The 19,103-nt window shown below is 56.1% G+C and overlaps 1 protein-coding gene across 1 annotated transcript; it reads left to right on the top strand.

Annotated features, from left to right (window-relative positions):
- Positions 1 to 304: 304 nt before the first annotated feature.
- PVALB (parvalbumin) lies at positions 305 to 18,789 on the top strand. Its single transcript, XM_084255179.1, has 5 exons — positions 305 to 360; positions 4,787 to 4,854; positions 6,429 to 6,561; positions 7,726 to 7,835; positions 18,631 to 18,789. Exons 2-5 carry the CDS (start codon positions 4,794 to 4,796, stop codon positions 18,657 to 18,659), a joined length of 333 nt encoding a protein of 110 aa, XP_084111305.1. The 5' UTR covers positions 305 to 360; positions 4,787 to 4,793; the 3' UTR covers positions 18,660 to 18,789.
- Positions 18,790 to 19,103: the final 314 nt, after the last annotated feature.

Here is a 19,103-nt window from a genome sequence, read left to right on the forward strand (position 1 = left end):
TGACCTTTTAGTTGCATGAGTCAATAAATATCCCTCTTGTCTTCATCTGATCTGAGTCAGGCTTTCTGTCACTTACCATCAAAAAAAGGCCTGGCTAATAAACTCATTTTCTGGCATTGAGGTCTTTGTAAAAACCAAATAAATAGAGTAATGATTGTTTGAATTAGCATAGATTCAGAGCAAAAGAATTAGGTAATGTTTCAGGATTGCCCTCTGTCCTACTCCACTACATGGTGGGTAGTGGGGGTACTTCAGAAGAGGAAAGACTTGAGTTTAAATCTCTGCTCTCTCATTTCCAGCTGTGTGGCCTGGGACAAGTCACCAAACATCTCCGGGACTTTCTTCAAACCTACAAAGAAGGTAAAATGGAATAAAGAGCATATAAAGTGCACACCCCTGATATGGTTCAACCCACCTAGATCTGCTTAGTTACAGGCACAAAAGATAATAGAGGGGGACAGAGAGGAAGTCCCTCCTGGTTCCCAATAAATCACTAGAAGTGGGCACTGCTCCCCAGCATGTCTTGTCAAGAAGCAGAGTACAGTAGAAAGGAGTCAGCACTTTAGAGTCAGGGAGGCCTGCGCTGTGACCTTAGGCAAGTCACGCAACCTCTCTGAATTTTGTTCTCTCTTTAGTAATGTGGGGAAGGCAATGCCTACCCACCAGGGGGTTTGAGGATGAAGGCATGATGCAGTGCACACTTCAGTGTTCAACACACAAGTGATTATTTGCCCAGGCATCTCCTTCAAGGCTGATCTTCAAGAGACCTCCCTGAGTTTGGTCACGCCCATGACATCAAGTCCTTGACCTCCCTGCTGGCTGCCGGAGCTCTGTGTCCTACCTGGAGACCTCTCTAGCCCAGTGATTCTCTATGTGATGTGGCCTTCACCATCTATAACACACATGAGCAGGTTGCAGTCAGCCACTGCAGATACCTTCCAGTCTCACACCCCACACCTGACACCTTCAACAATGGCGCCAGCGTTCTTCAACGAAATGACTTGGAAACTTAGAGTCAACCTGGTCTTCTCTACCTTGTTTATCTGTAGCCCCCAACACTGAGAATGTCTCCCCGCAAGATGCCACCCTTCCTCTACATGTCTCCCTGTTGCCACCACCACATCCTAGTCCAGGCCCCTACACTACACATTCAGGCTCTGCCCTGCTGTCTCCATCCCGTGCACCGCCCCACTTTCCACCTTCAGAGCCCACGGCCAATGAGAGACAGTGCAGCTTCCTTCCCAGCAGCCTCTGCATGGAGGCTGGACCTCCCATGGTGTAAGACCTGGGCCCCCCTGGTGCCCTGGAGACTCTCCTTAATGTTGGGGATGAGGAGAGGAAGCTTACATGTTCATAGCAGAAACTCAATAAGTATTTTTGTTATTTTTTTTAAGATTTATTTATTTATTTATACAAGCACTGGGCACAGTCAGAAGCGCAGGAGGGTGAGAGAATTCACCAGAGTCAGAGGGGAGAGCAGAGCAGGCAGACTGACGAAGTACACCGCTGAGGGGAGCAGCGGGCGGCAGGAGAGGTCTGTGCACCATGTGGGACCCTCACCCAGTGGTCGGGGATTGAACCAGTGCTGCAGAGGCTGCGGGCAGCTTCACAACCCAGTGCTCAACCGCTGTGCCACTAGGAGTCCCTCAATAAGTATTTTTGAATTCAATAATTCACCCATTCATTCATGCATGCATGCCTTCCCAAACACACCCCTTGCATGGTCATCTCCAGTCCAAGACAGATGGCAACAGTAATCCCTTTGTGAAGATCATGGAAATTAGGGGCTTTTACTTCACAAAAGCTCACCTGCACGTAACATTTTGCATATAATTTCAGGGACTTTATAGTCCCCCACAAAACCCATGGAGAGAGCAAAGTTTGCCCCATTTACAGGTGGAGACACTGAGGTACAAAACAGAAAGGGGCTTGTGAGGGGACAAGCAACGCATGTCTTCCTGCCAGGTCCTAGATCATTTTATGAAAGTTCTGGATTAGCCCCAGGGTCATGGCTTCAAGTAGGAAGTGACATAACATCTAACATCTCTGCGCTGTCTTCTCATCTGTGCTGGCTGGCTCTGCCCCTCTGTGGTGAGAAGATGATGAGGGCCTAAGACCCTAGCTCACCCACGCCTGAAGACAGTTCTGGTTCCTGCCCTTGGCTTGCCTTTTCTTGCAGGATTCTGTAAGATGGAAATGTTCCTGCCATTCAAAGTGGTCATGGAAGTCTTCCTGGAAGAGGAGAGACTGCCTGAGCTTGAATTTTGGGTGCTAGAGGAAGGCAGGGGCCAAGGGTTATTAATAGGCCTGGCTGATGGCCCTCAGGAGGTGAATGTGATACAGACACCCAGCACCACAGTTGGGGAGTATCTGACACCAGAGGGGGGGCCGGGGGCTGGAGGGAGCACCACCTCCCAAAATAGCCAGAGCAGCAGCCTATATAGGTGGCGATCCCACCAGCAGGCTCACTTCCCAACAGCACCTCCCACCAGCCCAGCCTCTCGGTGAAGGCTCCAGAGCTCTACCCCAAGCCAAGGTGAGGAGCAGCTACTGAAGCTGCAGAAGGATGCAGGGATGCCGTGGGGAGGAGGCCAGCTGAGAGGGCCAGCCCCTTCTCCCCTTCTCCCAGCAATACAAGGGCTGGGGTGGAGGAGTGCTGAAAGGTGGGGACCCCAGGGCAGAGAACACAAACTCCTGGGTTCTCCATCCTGACTCCCGGTGGGGCCTAGGGCTGGGTCTTGGGTCCCCGCACCTGCAGACGGAGGGGGCGGAGCCAGACATCTGTGAATGGTGATGTCATCAGGGGCCCCAGGAAGCAGAAGAGGGGCGTGGTGGGCTAAGCTGAAACTCTGGTGGATGGACTCAGCCCCCAGAGCGTGTTAAATTGACAGGCGGCATCTGCAGCAGGAGAGATCGAGGATGGAGGGCAAAGGACAGGCCTCTGTGGAGGCTCCAGTCTTTGCAAGGGGTCAGAGTTTGTGGCTTTCCAGGAGCTAGCGTGTGGCTGAAAAGTGTGGGACTTGATAAAGCCGGGTCCATTCGGGAAGTGGGGGGGTTCCTGAACTCCAAGTTCTCTGCCACCGTCTCTCTGTGTATCCTTAGTCCATTTGCTGACTCCCTGGCCTCAGTTTCCCCACTGGTATAGCATATGGATTCTTCAGCTGGGAAAACAAACCAGGGCCTGGAGAGGACCCTGAAATAAGAGGCTGAAATAAGAGCATAGAAGGCCTGCACATCTGCATTAGCAGCTGGGTGGGGCAGGGCAGCAGAGGCAGCAAAGGGACCTGGGGAAGGTCTCCCGCCCAGAAGGATCAGCCCAGGAGCTGCAGCCTCCTCCGGTGCCTGGGAACCCAACTGGCGGGCTATGGCGCGAAGGCGCTGACTCACACAAAAGGGGGGCAGCCAGAGCCAGTGGTGTCCTAAGGTTTCCAGGAAGGGTAGCTGTCCAGGCCAAGCGAGGGAGACAGAGCTGACAGCCAGCACAGGAGAACTGCCGTCCCCAGCCCTCCCCTCACCAGGGCCGCCAGTCTCAGCCTCGGCCCACCTGCCTGCTCCTTGTGTTGGGGTCTCAAGATCCTACCATATGGGGGGACCACTAACACCATCAACACAGGGGAGGGGGACAGAGGGCCAAGGATGGGGCAGACCACAGACCAAGGTCACACAGGGGCTCATGCAGCCCAGGCCCTAGAACCCAGGCCTCCTGACTCCCTGTCCAGAAGTCTGCACCTGCAGCTGGTGGCAGCTGACCCCGGGAGACGGTGAGAAAGAATGCACTGGGGTCTAGCTGCAGAAGGGTCCAGAAGTGTGACATTCTCCAGAGGGGACGTCCAGCCAGACCCATCTAGGTTGCTTGGAAAGTGTGGTCTTGAAGGCGCCACCCTCCTCCTAACATACATTCAGCCTTGTCACCAAGTTGGGGTGGTGGGGGTGCCTAGAGAGTCCAAGCAGCCTCTCCCACCAGACCAGTCCCTGAAAGTTTGTGGGCACTGAAGGTGTGACCCCAGCACTGTTCTGTGGCCCAGAAGAACGGGGAGTTAGTCATCAGTGGGTATCTGACAAGGGTTCTTTGAAAGTCAGACTAGCAAAAAAAAAAAAAAAAAAAAAAAAGGGAAGCAGAAGAAGAAAGAAACGCTCAGATTTCAGAATGAGCATCCCTGGCCAGAGGCAGGATGGGATCCACAGAGGGTGAGCGGCACCGGCAGTCAGAGCTTCCGGTGGGTCAGGTTTCCAGGCCTCAGCGCGCAGATTTCGCAGCATGAATTTGCATCCAGGACAGACTAGAGTCGAGGCTGAGGTAGGAGCAGCAGAGGGAGTGGGAGCGGGCCCGAGGGACTCCTGAGGGTGTGGGCCTGGCCCCAGAGTCCAGGACCTCCCTGCCCACCGCGGCAGGACATCCTTGGCGATGCCCGGGCCGAGACTGGGGCCGGCGCGGGCAGTGCGCCCTTGGTGGCAGGTGAAGCCTCCAGACCCTGCCGAGGACGCGGACGCCCCCTACATTCCAGGGGCCGTCCCTTCCCCCGCGCCCTGGCCGCAGCACTCCGGCGGGGACAGTGCGGAGCGGCAGCCCTCGGAGCCCGGAGCCCGCGCGCCCGGCCCGCGCAGCTCGGCGGCGCGGCTGGACTGAGCTGCTCTGGCTGCGCGCCCAGCCCCGCGCCCCCTGGCTCGGCGCCAGGTGGGGCGGGCGTGCGCCGGGCGCGCAGCACTGCAGCGCTGGTCATATGAGCAGAAATGATGAGAAAAGCACTTTTTAATCTTTTCGCACTTGCTCTGCCCGCTCAAACAGTTGCAGGATGTCGATGACAGACTTGCTCAGCGCTGAGGACATCAAGAAGGCTTTGGGGGCCTTTGCCGGTGAGCACCTCGCTCCCCTCCTCATCCCTCTCCCCTCATCCACTCCCCTGGCCCCTGCATCCCTCAGGACCCAGCGACTGGAGGCGACTGGAGGTCTCTAGCTCTCTGCACCGGGTGCCGGTGGAGTTGGGTTGGGGGGGGGGGGTCCTCAGTATTTCCCAAACTCCATCCAGGCGGGACTTGGCGCAGGGAGCCCGGGCAGGCGGCGGGGGAGGCTGGGCACCCTGCCCGAGCAAACAAAACTTGCTGGTGCCAAAGGCCAGGTAGCCCGCAGCATGAACTAGGGTCCCACCAACTGTGAGGACCCGGGTTGAAGGGGGGTGCTGGGAACTTCCCCTTTAAGGGGCAAGGAAGGGGCTGCAGGTGTGCACCTTGCCTTGTTTCAAGGGATCCCTTTCTTTGACCCCTGTTCTAGAGAGGACCCCCCCCACCTGCCGTGGTGACTGGGGCTGGCCCTCCCACAGTCCAAGCCCCTTTCTGGGCCCCCCTCCTCAGCAAACCATGAGGGGGGTGACCTTCCCCCAGCTGGCATTCTGTTCTCCCCAGCCCTGAGCCATCGTCCTCCTGCTTGCAACTTCCAGCCCCCTCGGGCAACGGCCTGGCCTCTCCTAGCTGCCCTGGACGTGGGCACTTAACTGCCTATCTTCCTCCTCCCTCACATCGCCCAGATGGGGGAACTCAGGCTGGGAGAGAGCCAGAAACTTGCCCAAGGTCACGTAGGGTGGCAGAAGGGGGATGAGAACTGGGGTGGCCTTCGGGTCTTGGCCCCCATGCTAGTGTCAGAGGTGGACTAAAACTCCTTTTTCCCTAGCCCAGGAGTGGGGTTTGGGGAGAGCATGACTCTCGACAGGATCCCCACACAAGTTCCGGGGTCTAACATTGTCCTCTTTCCCAGGTGTTCTTCAGAAAGGCCTCAGGACAAAATTGGGGGCTCCCATGTCCTTTTGGTCTGGCATCCACTCCCCCTGGGTGTGAAGATGTTCCGTGAACACCCCCCCCCGCCCCCGCCCCGGCTTCTGTGACATCCCCTCGCCCACTTCTCCTTGAGTCACCTTCTCCCTTGGAGAAGAAACTTCACTGGGAAATCCTGGGGAGCTTTCCAAAGGCTCCCCTCTCTCACTGGAACAGATTTCTACAACAAAGCCAAACTTTCTGGGGTCTCCCCTCTCCTCGCACACTGTGACCTTGAGAGAAACTTGTCCTCTGTGTCAAGATCAACCCTCCCCCCAACACACACACACCATGTTCACACCACCCCCAAGCCCGGCCCGCTCTCAAGGGGCCTCGTCCCAGAAGCTTCAAGCAAACCAGAAAGTCACCCCCTCCACGGGGGGATGGGGGGCCATGGAGGAGGGGCAAGCTTGGGAGGCAGAGAGGTTTGGGTGCGGGTTGACCCCTCCTCCAGCTGGGTGACCTTGGGCAGAGCCTCCTCTCCTACCCTGGACTCCCTCAGTCCTCCCAGGGAGGTGCAACCCCTAGTCCCCCCAGGACCACTCAGGAGTCCATCAGCCATGATGTCCCCTCCCCTCTTCCCCGCTGTTTTGTCCTCATGTTAACCTGCCCCTCCCCCACAGCTGTCGACTCCTTCGACCACAAAAAGTTCTTCCAAATGGTGGGCCTGAAGAAAAAGAGTGCGGACGACGTGAAGAAGGTGTTCCACATCCTGGATAAAGACAAGAGCGGCTTCATCGAGGAGGATGAGCTGGGGTAAACTGAGGCCCCGCCTGCTGGCCCTGCCTCATGCTTGGGAGAGGGAGCGGGGCTGGGACTCCTGCCTCCCCAGTTGCCGGCAGCTCTGCCCTCTCGGCACCCTTCAAGAAAATACCCTGGCCTGGCCGCCCTTGCTTCCGGAAGAATAAAATCCGTGCAACTAACTAGGTTAAATTATAGCCACTTAATATTGCTAATGGAATGATGCTACTTAATAATTTAATACACATAAAGAGGCTGTTTTTCTCGCAGCCCCACACCACAGGCACGACAGAAAGAGCTCACTGGAGTATTTCATTGATTTTCAATTGTCTAGAAAGCACCTCCCACCTCCTGCGGACCCCCACCCTCCTGGGCTTCTGCAGCTAAAGTGGTTTCTGGAGGAGGCAGAGAGGCAGAGACAGCGGGAGCAGGAGTGGGGAGGAGTGTTCAGGAGTCCTGGGAATCAAGAGGAGGGGGCCCAGGATAGGACTAGAAAAATGCAAACCTGCATCAGCAAAAGGAACCTCTCTCCACACTCTCTGGGCCACCCCAGGGGTGCCTTGTGTCACTGGCTTAGAAGTTGGGACTTCCCCATCCCCCAGATCGCCCCCAAAACCACTACAGGGTGCCCTTTGTCTGGAACCTTCTCCTTCTACCCACACATGCACATCCCCCTAACACACACACAGGCTGGCTTCTACCTGTCCTCCAGGCTTCATCTTCTCTGGGAAGCCTCCCCTGCCTCTGCCCCTCACCCCTGGAGAGAGGGATGCAGTCCCGCACACACCCTTCCCTGCCCCTCCTCCATGGCCGCTGTCACACTTGGTGGTCTCTCTTGACCTCCTCATTTTTCCTGTGGGCTTCCTAAGACCATCTCTGTGCTCCCAGTTTCCTGCATGACCCAGAGAGACACTGTTGTGTTGTGTCGGCTGAATGAATAAGTACAAGCAGGTGCTTTGCCTGGAGCGAGCTGGCCGTCCGCTGAGGACAGCCTGTCCGCCCTGGACACGCACCCACCCGGCACAGCGGCGCCAGGGGCTACCTGGCGGCCCCAGGGCAGGCACCTGCCGCCTGTCCCAGCTGCGCTTCCCGGCCCAGATGCCAGCCCACCTGCAGACAGTGGCCCTGCAAGGTGACCTTGGGCTGACACCCTCCCTGGCTTTCTCCATCCTCCCACAGCTCCATCCTGAAGGGTTTCTCCGCGGACGCCAGAGACCTGTCTGCTAGAGAAACCAAGGCGCTGCTGGCCGCTGGAGACAAGGATGGGGACGGCAAGATTGGGGTCGAAGGTGAGCGGCTGGGGTGGCTCTCGGGGTATTCGTCTGCTCAAGGTCCGGAGCCATGTCTGTGGCCTGAAGGGGAGAACAAACGAGCCCTGTGCCCCCAGATCAGGAAAAGGTGGAGGATTAGTGAGGTGGCTGTGCAAGCCCACTGTCTGGCTGTTTGATGTGAAGGTTAGTTAAATCTAACTTTTTCAGTGTGTTTGATTGGTAAGACTAACTGGAGAAGATATTCAGGGGCCCATCGCCCCACACCCTTTGAGAGCAACTGCAGAAGGGAGGGAGAAAAGGGCACAGTGTGAGCAGCACAAGGGAATGCTTGCTTTTCCTCCAAATCTCCCTTCTCTGCTCCCACGCTCCCTCTGCTTCTTGGTCCACTGAAAACTTACACCTCTTTTCTCACTGCTGTGACCTTCAGTTTTATGTCTGGGCCAACCTTTCTAGGCTTTGTTCTACTTTGCTTGGGAGGAGATTATACCTGGGAGAGGAGCAATGCCTTGTCCTAAAAGCAGAATCCCAACGTCTTCCCTGGGGGAGTGCTCCCACTAGAAAATTTAGAATCCCAACTATTTGGGTCCCTCTCAGTTAATAACCAAATATTTTGGCTCAGACTAAGTCCAGATTTTCCCTGTCCCCAAGTGATGCCCCAAATACCTGCTTTGCCTTCATTAAATATAAGTCTAGTTATTTATATCACCTGCTTACTACCCATAGGTCTAAATTACTAGGTAGCATGATTATATATATTATTAAATATGTATAAGATGGGGAAAAAAGGAAGGAAAAGTCAATCCTTGAGGTCTGAAAGCTTTATCGTATAAGCACCAGGCAAAGAGAAGCTCATCGATTTTTTTATTATAAGTTTGAACACCCCAAATGGAGCAGGCCTCGCCCACCCCTCACTGTGTAGTGAAATAAGGAGAATCAGGGATTTTCCCTGAACTTTGCCTGCACGTTTGCCTGGGTTCTCGTCCCTGCTCTGCCCTGACTAGCTGCATGACCTTGAGTGGTCACGCTCCTTCTCTGGGCCTCCTTCTCTGTAACCCAAGGAGATGAGGCTAGCGGATCCCCAAGGATCTGCTGGCTCTGACAGCTCAGATTCCAGGAATGGAAATTCCTTATCTCCCTCCTATCTCCTCGGCCTCTTATCTAGGTGTCCTGTAACTTTAAGTCTCAAAGCCTGCTTGGCTTCACCCAAGTAGACCTCGCTGTAGGGCAGCCAGAAAAAAACAGCCAGCCAGGAACCAGCTGGGAATTAGGAACAGGAGTACCTGGCCTGGCTTTGCTTCTCCATCTCTGCTTTCAGGCCAGGGCCAGGGCTGGTGCTCCCCCTTCTCCTTGCTCCCCCATTTGGATCGCACTAGCATTCCTGAGGCACATCCTAGCATTGTTACTTTTCTTAGCATCCTTGGGAATTGTCTCCATTTTGCAGATGGGCAAACTGAGATTGAGCCTATTCAGAGAGCTGGGGCATAGGCGGTGGCGCAGGGAGTGAGAACCAGGTCTGAGGACGTCTTTCCCCCGTGCTCTGCCTTCACCCCCCAGATGGCCCTCTCTGGCTGTCTGCCGGAAACCAGTATGTTCACGTGCTCTGCATCCAGATGGTCTGGTTTCAAGTCCTGGCCATGCTCTGCCACTTTCTAGCTATGTGACTTTGCACAACTCAAGGAACTACTCTGGGCCTCAGATTTTTCATCCCTGAACTGAGGATAACGATAATTCTGACCGGCTGATGTGAAGAGTGGCTGCATTGATGTTTAGGTGGTTAGAATGGTGCTTGGCACGGAACAGGAGCTGACGGCGTTGGTTAACTAAAGTGAGACAAGTTAGGGATAGGGGAGTCTCCTTCCTTGTATCCCCAGCCTCTAGCCCATGCCCCACCCAAAGCAGTCACTTCATGAACATCTACTGCTGAGTGCCCCCATACCCTACTTCCTCTCTGTCCTTCGCCAGCTGTGACCTTGACCACCTCCCCTCTCCACACCTAGGTTCCCGTGCCTGGCACTAGGATGCCCAGCTCTGTCCTAACACTTCCTTGGACTCGTGAAAATTAAGTGACTTTCCACACAAAATTGCCTTGGGAAAGGATTCTGAACATGGGTGCAGTTTATTAAAGTTTTATGCCAGAAACAACAGAGACGCTAGCAAGGGCAGGTGCAGCCAGTCTCCTGGCCTCCGATGCCATCTGCCCTTCTTGGAGCTGGAAGGGGGGAGCTGGTTTAAAGGAGCCAGCGTGGAGGGTGCTGGAGAGAAACTCGTGGTTGGTCTTGGTGACTCCACTGAGTGGCACATCTCTCCTGGCCCCCCCAACCCGGGCTGCTTATCAGCTAGTTTCACCCTGGGCCCCTCTTCCCGTGACCCCAATCCTGCCTCCCCTTTTTCTTTGCAGCCAATATGCCACAGCTCAGAAGTCCTAGGCAGGGTCTTCACGGCTGGCTGCTCACGAGCAACCTAAATGATGAAGGAAACCAGGCCAGCTGCCGGCCTCGGCCTCGCTCCTGCCCGCCCCCTCCAGCCCTGGCTCTGGACTCAGCCTTGAAAGCGCTAACTCAACTCTCCCAGCAGACCCAACAGCTGCTGGCTGAGTAGCAACCTGTGCCGGGCAGCGGAGGAAATAATGATGAATTAGGAGCGACTCCTAGAGCCACCAGGTCCCGGCGGGGCGCCTCTGAACCCCAGTGTCCTCATCTGTGAACTGGCACAGTGACAGGCACCTCGCAGGGACTGTGATGCACGGGGGCATCTCGGGTGGTGCCCAGCACATAGTCGGTGCTCAGCAATGGAGGCAGCCAGCCTAGTTCTCTTCTGTGCCACGTTGCTTAGGCCCTGCGTCTGTCTATGCCCACGGGCGGTAGTGCCAGGTGGAGGTCAAGAGGAGAAGAAGAGCTCAGCAGAGGCGAGAGGTGGCAGACTCCCAGGGGGGTGGGGAGCACAGCAGGCCTGGAGGCCCGGAGGGAGGGTTTGGGAGGCAGGGGCAGCAGCAAGGGCAGCAGGCTGGGAAATTTAGGGCCTGTTTAGGAAAGAAGCAAGGAGACACTTTGCTGGGGTCAGAGGGGAGAGAGAATGGCCACCAGGGTGTGCCTGTGTGCCCAGCCCAGGGCGGGGCCTGCACCAGTGTCCCCTCGTTTGACCTCAGTGACGGAGGACGCAGGTGTGGATGCAGGAAGCACCCAGGGAGCCCGCGGGACTCTGGTGTGGACCCACCTGTCTGACAGCACAGGGCAGGCTCCGGCTGACCTGGTAAAAGTCTGGAGGTCAGGGGACAGGGCAAGCCATGGAACGAGCAGTGAGAACAGAGAGCCCTGAGATGGGCACTTGATACCCTTGAGGTGGGAGGGTGCCGCTACCTCCCCTCCCTCCCATCCGCACAGTCCTTCTCATGGAAAGCGATGGAAGAAGGCGGGGTGATGAGATGGGAGGCAGATCCCCCCGGGTGGCTCTATTTCAGGAGCTCACTTTGCTGCCTGCCCCTCTCAAGGCCAAAGGGCCAGAGCCCCACCCGTGAGCTGGGGGTTTCTCAGGGCGAGTCACAGAACTCCCTGAACTTCAGGTGCCTGCTCTGTAAAATCAGGGGGCCGATCTGGGACTCCACGGTGCCAGGTGAATAAAGCCGCAGGCGGGACCAGCTGCACTGGGCTCAGTGCAGCCCTTGCGGGTGAGGATGGCAGTGGCGTCTTCGAGCTCTGGCTCGTGCTCAGTTCACCTTCCAGTTGCCTGGAAGATGGATCCTGCGACGACCCCATTTTATAGATGAGGACACTGAGCCTCAGAGAGGCTGAGTTTGCTTGTGCGTGCCTGGGAAGAGGCTGAGTTCAGGTGTCTGGGGATCTCCACGCTGCCCACTTCCTTCACTCAGTTTCGTGAGCGGCTCCACAAGGTGACTTTGCTTTCTGGCGTATAGTTTGCTTCTGTTCCCCACTCTGGATCTCAGCCCCAGGAAACAGGAACTTTGTTTTGTTCAGTTGTGAGCCCAGTATCTTGAACAGGGCCTGGCACGTAGCAGAGGCACAAGAAGCGTTTACTGAGTGAGTGGCCGAGTGAGTGAATGTGTCCAGCTCTGGGCTCTCAGCATCAGGGAGCACGGCATGTGGGCAGGTGTGAGGACGACGGCTGGAGACCCCTGGGGCTGGGCACTCACCTGCAGCAGGTGCCAGGGGGTCTAGAGCCAGAACCACCTCCCTCTCCAGCTGTTGGCCCTTCTGAGGGCGCATGATGCCACCAGGCGCTTGAGGACCCCAGGCTGAAGGGAGAGCGAAAGACAGCTTGACAGTAACCCTTTGCATTCCGGTCTCTGGGGCAACTTCTTCCAGGAAGCCCAGAGACTTTTATAGAGGCGGTTGATTGATTCCTGAAAGCTGCCCGGGAAAGGCCTGGGCAGAGCTGGTGAAGGGGTTTAAGGCCGGAAAGGAAAGCGACACTGGGCAGAGAGGGCTGGTACCCGGAAGGCTTCTCACAACACAGCTGGCTGTGCCTCAGCCCCAGTGCCGATGCCTTAGTCTGCGGTGGGGCCCAAGTGTCTGCATCCTAACAGTTCCCAGGAGTGCGGGGGGCCAGGGACCACACTTTGAGAGCCACTCACTGCCTTCTGGTAATCCTAAAGAGTAGGGGCCATGATGTTCCCCATTTTACTGAGAAGGAAGCTGAGGTACTGAGAGGTACCTCAGTTGTAAACCCAGCACTGCTCAGGAGTAGGGACGCCAGGACTAGGTGTCGCAGTCCAGCCGGGATCCCTCCCAACCCCCAGTCCCTGGGCTGCCCACACCGATGAGCCCGCGGGCACAGACGGCAGCAGGGAACAGTGTCCCCACCCTGCAGCCCTTCCTGCGTGCTGGGCACCGCCTGCAGACCTCACCTCTTTTATTTCATTCAGTCCTCATAACATTGATCCTGCCTGGACGGGCAGGGAAACTGAGGCCCAGGCAAGTGGGGTGGCTGGGTGCAGAGCTCAGCAGACCTTGACACTGACTCCATCACACCGGAGGAAGATGGGCCTGCCCCGTGCCCGCGAGTGCCCGCGAGTGCCTGCCTGTGCATGCCTGTGCCTACCTGTGCACGCAGGCTCGCCCCCACACATGCCCCAGCGGTGGTTTCCCTGAAACCCAACCCAGGTGGCGGGTCCAGTTTCTGATGCTTCAGACCTGGTCCAACTCCGGAGCCTGTGGTTTGCTTTTTGCGTCTGTGGCTGGAAAATTAAGTCACAATTATTACCAAGACTCCTTTGGTCTCCTCCACTCCAAATCCACTCCAAATCCGCATGTCTGAAGGATTTGCCTTTTTTGCTTCCCTCTGGCAAAATCAGTTCACTTTTATCCCTCAGTAGCCCGTTTACCACGGAGGCAGCGGGGGCAGCCCAGGGCTGAGGCAGGCAGGAGGCAGTCAGGCGGGGACCGGACATGCTGTGTGTGTGGGCACCAGCCTGAGACTGGCCGAGCCCTGTCCCGTGTCGGGCACCACTTCCTCGTACCTAAGAGGAGTAAAAGCACCCGCCTCCCAGGACAGTGGCTGGCATGTAGCGAGTGTTCTGGAAAGATTCCTTTCTTCTTTATTTCACGTGTAAGCTTTCTCTTGTGCACTGCCTCAAGCCTTTGGAGGTTGGGAAACACCAGTCCTCAAGAAACAAAACTGGTTCTAAATGGGGGGATGGCACGGGGGGGGGGGGCTGGAAGGGGCATCTCGCCTGTGTCCCCAGGATTCCAGCCCCGGTGGGGGTTGATTTCCAGCCAGGGGGACGTGCACGCTGGGGCCAGCCCCAGTCCCCGCGGCGGGTCACAGCCTGTGTCCGTTCTCGCCATGTCCTCACACCCACCCCATAACATCTGGGGTGCAGAGTCTGTACCCCCCTCGCCCCCCACTGAGCCACATGGAGACTCAGAACAGGTCGACACTAGTGTTCAAGACACAACACAAACCCTTGGCTGCTCTGGTCTCCTGGCCGCTCCCTCCGAGCGCGCTGAGATGCCGGAGTTATAAATGCCTCTGCGCTTCGCAGGGTGCTCGTTTCCATTCCCGAGTGGATGTGCCCCGACTCCAGCCTTATGCTGCGCGAGTGAAGATTTAGCCGGGGAAGGAGGCCGCTCTCTTATGTAACTGCCCTCCTGGGAAGAGCAGTAGTTAGGACAGAGAGGAGACATTCCTTCTCCCTGTCTCCCTCCCGCTGCTGGGGTCACAGCTGAGTCAGCCCCAGGCGCTTCCCCTCCAGCCTCTGAGAAAGAGACCCCCTGGCGGGAGTCCCGCCTGAGCCAGGACCTCCCTGGCCGCGTGACCCTCAGCCTCAGTTTCCCTGTAGGTACAATGGGACGAGAGGGTCCGCCAGGATGAAGTAGGATAATGCCAGGGCAGTGCCTGGCACCCAGGGAGCCCCCAGAACTTCCAGCCTTCCAGCCCCCAGCCTTCCAGCCATCTGGCCTGACCCCGGATGACCCTGCCTCCCGTTCTGTTCTCCGGGCTGGGAAAGTGATCCCTGTTTGCAATACCAATTTATAAGAACCCGAGCCCGGGAGCTATTTAGAGGCAAGGCGATAAACCAGGAGGCCGGTGCCTTCATCCTGGTCAGCACAGCAGCGGGGAGGGACGCGCCTTCGAGGCGCTGACTCAGTGTCCGGCTCAGTTTCACTTCAGGCGATCAGCAGGTGCTGGTTCACCTGTCAATAGCTTCTAAATTTGTCCAATCCCCAAGGCCTGGGGACCGGGACAGACCTAATTAGGCTAATTTCAGTTTCCTGAGGGAAGGCCTGAGCCTCCCATCCTGTGACCCTCCATCTGCTGCTCCTCCCAGCCCCCAGCCCTCCTTCCTGCCTCTCTCCCATTGGCCTGCGATAGACCAGGGAGCTGCCCCGGGTCTGCTGCCCGCACAGACTCCCAGGAGGGCCACGCGCCTTCCGTAGGAGAAGGACCCCCACTTCCCTCCAAAGGGACACTGTCCCTCCTGCCGGGGCAACAAGAATGGACACACCTCTGTACCAGGCACCATCGTCCGGGCACTCCTCGTCCGTGATCCCATAAGGCCCTGACCTCGACCCATCTCACAGATTCCGATGCTGAGAGCCGCACCAGCTCAGATGGGAGTGCTGAGGAGGGTCCTAACTCAGATGGGATAGGCCCTGCCCAACCCTGGGTCAGGCCAGCTGCTTGATATTTAGGCTTCTGTGTCCACCTCGGGATTTCTCTAGTCATTGTTGTTATTTCCAAGCACCAGAGGACATCCAAGAGGGGTGGAACTAACATTTGCAGGCCACCTCCCGGGTGTCAGGCACCTTTAGTACTTGCTCATCTGGCTTCCCAACACCTTGCAAGGAAGCATCATCCGAAGCCACTTTACAAACAGGAAAACTGAGGCTCAGAGAGATCGTGACCTAAGGTCCCCCAGCCAGGAAGTGATGTAATAATATCTAGATTTGGCTGGAAGGTTGAAGAAGGTACAGGACAGAGACAGGAAATGGTGTGGGGTAACAACAGGAAGTGGTGGGGTAGTGACAGGAAGTGGTGAGGAATAGTAACGGAAGTGATGGGAATAATAATAGGAAGTGGTGGGGGATCCAAAGGAAGTGGTGTGGGAATAACAATGCCAAGAAATAAATGAGCTGGTGCCTTTTTCAGAGTCCTTGCTCGCTAGGGAGCGGCCAGGTGTTTCACAGGCTTGCTTTTAAAGTGGCTGCGGAAGCATCTTGCTATCAACAGCTACCAAATACTGAGGACTATGTATCAGGCTGTGGCCAAGAGTTCAGTTCCTCTGAACAACCCAAGGACATTGGCACTATCATGAGTTCCACTGTCCAGGGAAGGAAACTGAGGTACAGTGAGGTGAAGTATGCAGCCCAAGGTCACAGAAGCAAGAAATGAGGGTTGGGAATTGACACCAGCCCTCTTGCTGGTGGGAGAGCTGGAGAAGCATCTTCCAGATCCGACACTGCACAGAGAACCAGGACCTGGCAGGGTGTGGTGCCTTGTGCGGGGCATGAGTGGATGGCAGGACAAGGCTGGAAGCCCAGCCTCCGAGGCCCCCTTTCTTGCCAGCATCCTATGCCAAATCAGTTGGCCTAGACTCCACAGGGTCTTTGTGTATTTGCATGTTTGTTTTTCTTTGTGGAGAAACCTGGGTATTTTAGACGAGACACTTTTTGGGTACAAGGGCTGTGGGTTCATTGGTTCCTAAGAACTCTGACCTGAGGGAAATACAAAAAGCACAAAGAGGTGACCCCTGACCCCATTTGTCTACTGAGTGGCCTGCTTAAGGTCCTGGAAGGATAAAATTAGAGTCTTGTGTTCTCTGCAGAAGCCAGGGCCTTCAGCTGCTGTGACTTCCTGCCTGCTTCCCAGGGGTGCCTGGAGGGAGGGCGGGGCCTGCTTTAAAAGGCTTTTGCAAACCCTGGCAACCCAAATACCTCCCACAGGCAGGCTCCAGAGTGCCTGACTCTCCATGGATGGGGTCCCTTGGCCAATGTTCCTTGGTCCCCAAATGCAGTCTAGTAAAAAGGTGCTACATGGGCTTCTTGGGGTGAGCAGCCGAAGAGCCCCTCATGTCTAGAGTGAGGGCTTGGGAGGTCGATGCAAGTTAGGAAACAGCAAGGACCAACAATTTCTCCATGAGCTCAGGTTGCCAGGTAGACGCGTGTCTCCTTTATCCCGGAGAGAGTAGCTCAGTGCCCAGTGACAGGGATGCTGTCTCCGGCCAGTTTTCCACATTTAGTGGCAGGTTAAAGCTGGAGAGAGCTCATGTTTCCTGCCAGGACAGCCTCTCCACATGCATGAGGGGTGTTCCTGAGACCACAGCCAAGTGCTGCCCCTCCTCTGATTTTCCTCATGACCCTGACACTGTAACCCTCCGAGCCTCATTTCCCCATCTGTAAAATGGGGATCATCCTACTTTCCTCCAGGGCTGTCATAAGCTGGTATTTGCTGACCCCTAGGGAGGACTCATGAGCCATCCCAACCATCCATCCGTCCGTCATCAGCCTCTCCATCCATCCATCCACCTGGCATTCTTTTATCACAGCTGCTTGTGTCCAGTCTGCTAGAAGGGTGATGAGCAAGACAGCCTCCCTGCCCTCCTGGAGTTTACATTCTAGCAGCGGGAGACTGACAAAAATAAGAACACAAATAAGATCAGAGCAGAGAGTGCTAAGGACCACGAAGTAAATAAAAAGGGCTAGTGTGACAGAGTTGCGGGGGTGGCGACATTTGAGCCGGGATGTGTCACTCTAGACCTAGGTCAAAGCAGGTCAGGAGCCTCGGGGGTGAAAAAGGAAGAACATGAATCGTGTCTGTGTGACCTTGGCCAAGCTTCCTGATTCTCGGGTCTCACTTTCCCCACCTGAAACATGCGGCGCAGGTGTCCCTCCAGGAGAGGTGTGAGAACTGAATGAGCTAATACGGGCAAAGAAAGAAAAACCAACCAAGCCAATGCGAGGGATTGTGGGGGACACAACCTGTGGGCAGTCGCCAATGCCAATCACAAACTATGAAACTGGATATTATTAATCAAAGTATTGACCATGAAAAAACACCTCAAAAGAACCACCTGCCCCAGTGGGGTGCTGGAGCATCTCAGGGGTTCGCAGCTGGGGACCCAGATGCCTGGACGCCGGCCCATGGGAGGAATTTTTTTGTTTGGTGTTGGGGCACCGTCTCTGCCCCTCACTGTTATTGCTTGGGGGACCCTCCTCTGACTACATGGAGTCAACACCCGGGTCCCCACATCCCTGTCGCTTGCCCTTCCAGTCTCGGGCCAGCCTGTCATCGGTGGTGTGTTTCCCAGGTCACGCCCCGGAAAGGTGAGGGGCCCTGCCCGCGCGGCTCCCCTGGTGGGGTCAGTGCCAGGGTGCTTCCCCCATGACCCCTCGCATTGGCTTGGTTGGTTTTCCTTTCTTTCCTTTTGTATTTTGAGGGTGTGAGCTTGCTGCAGAATGTGCTGCACCCGGCCACCGGAGCAACGTGCACATGACAGCGCAAGATGAAACAGAGACCTGACAGCAAGCTGGCGGGGAGGGGCCCGGACCCCAGCGCTTGAATTTGGGCTCAGCCTAGAGGCTCTGAACCTCAGTTTTCCCTTCTGTGAAACAAGGAGAATTAAGTCCCAGTTTCCTGGGCAGATTAAATGAGCCGGAGCTCTGCTCATCATGAGCCCTGTGCACAGCCGCCCCTCTGAGCTGCACAGAGACAGCCACTCAGGGCTCCAGGATCCTGCTCGGCCCCCCTGAGGAGGGAGAGCTCAGCACTTCCGGAAACCGACTACTCGCCAGAACCACCCTTAACAAGCCCCCCCAGACCTCCTAAGTGAGGAACAGGGCCTGGAAACCCATGTCCTTTCCACCCCACTAGGAAGCCTGATGGGCAGTCTGGACATGTGGCCAAAACAGAGCTCAGGGGCCAGAGTCAGGCAGACCGGGCCCCGCATCCAGGCTCTTCCTCTCTTTTACTATCCATGTGACCTTGTCAAAACTGCTGGATGGGAAGCCTCAGTTTCCCCACATGTAGAACGGGAATAATGATACCATGCGGATCGTCATCAGGGGCAAATACTGTGCTTGGAAGGGTGACTGGCATCTGATAAACATTCAGAAGGTTGTTGCTATTAATGTTGCTATTACTGCAGCTAGATTCATAATCATCAGTGAGCGGCATGGCTCACCACTTCCCATCATGCATTCATTCAGTCCTGCACTCACTCATTCCATCACTCTAGGCCTTCTGCACAGATGTGAGAGCCGAGAGACAGCATCGCACAAAGGGCTAGTGGTCCAGCGATGGCCAGTCCCTCCGACACGCTCCCCCTCCGACTCAGCTCTTGTGTCGTTTTCTCTTGCAGAATTCTCCGCTCTGGTGGCTGAAAGCTAAGGGCTCTGCTGCCCCGGACTTCCACCTCTCTCCCCAGACACCGATCTCAGCCCCTCCTGCCACCCTCCTGAGTTTCTGTTCAGTTTATTTATGTTATTTTTTACTCCTCCCATCCCCTGCGGCCCTTGAATGACACCTTTCTTCTGGAAAATGCTGGAGAAACAATAAAGGCTGTACCAACCAGATTCTGCCGCCCAGGAGGTCCCAGGCCTGGTAGGGTGGGGAGCCTGGCATGGCCTGCGTGACACCTGCACAGGTGGCAGGATTTAGACAGAAAAGATGGGTTGGAAGGGACATTTGCTGAGCTCCCCCTCTGCATTTGGTACTGAGTATGGTGCCTACCCGGGCCACCCATTCATCCTGGACACACGCCCACAGGTAGGTGATGAAACTCCCATTCTACAGATGTAGAAACTAAGTCTTGGACAGGGAAGTGACGTGGCT

This window comes from Talpa europaea, assembly GCF_964194135.1.
Source record: "Talpa europaea genome assembly, chromosome: 15".
NCBI classification, from domain to species: Eukaryota; Metazoa; Chordata; class Mammalia; order Eulipotyphla; family Talpidae; genus Talpa; species Talpa europaea.

Coding starts and splice junctions, on each gene's coding strand:
- PVALB (XM_084255179.1), top strand. CDS start 4,794: ATGTCGATGACAGACTTGCTCAGCGCTGAGGACATCAAGAAGGCTTTG. Junction 4,855..6,428: donor GGCTTTGGGGGCCTTTGCCG/GTGAGCACCTCG, acceptor CCTCCCCCACAG/CTGTCGACTCCTTCGACCAC. Junction 6,562..7,725: donor ATCGAGGAGGATGAGCTGGG/GTAAACTGAGGC, acceptor ATCCTCCCACAG/CTCCATCCTGAAGGGTTTCT.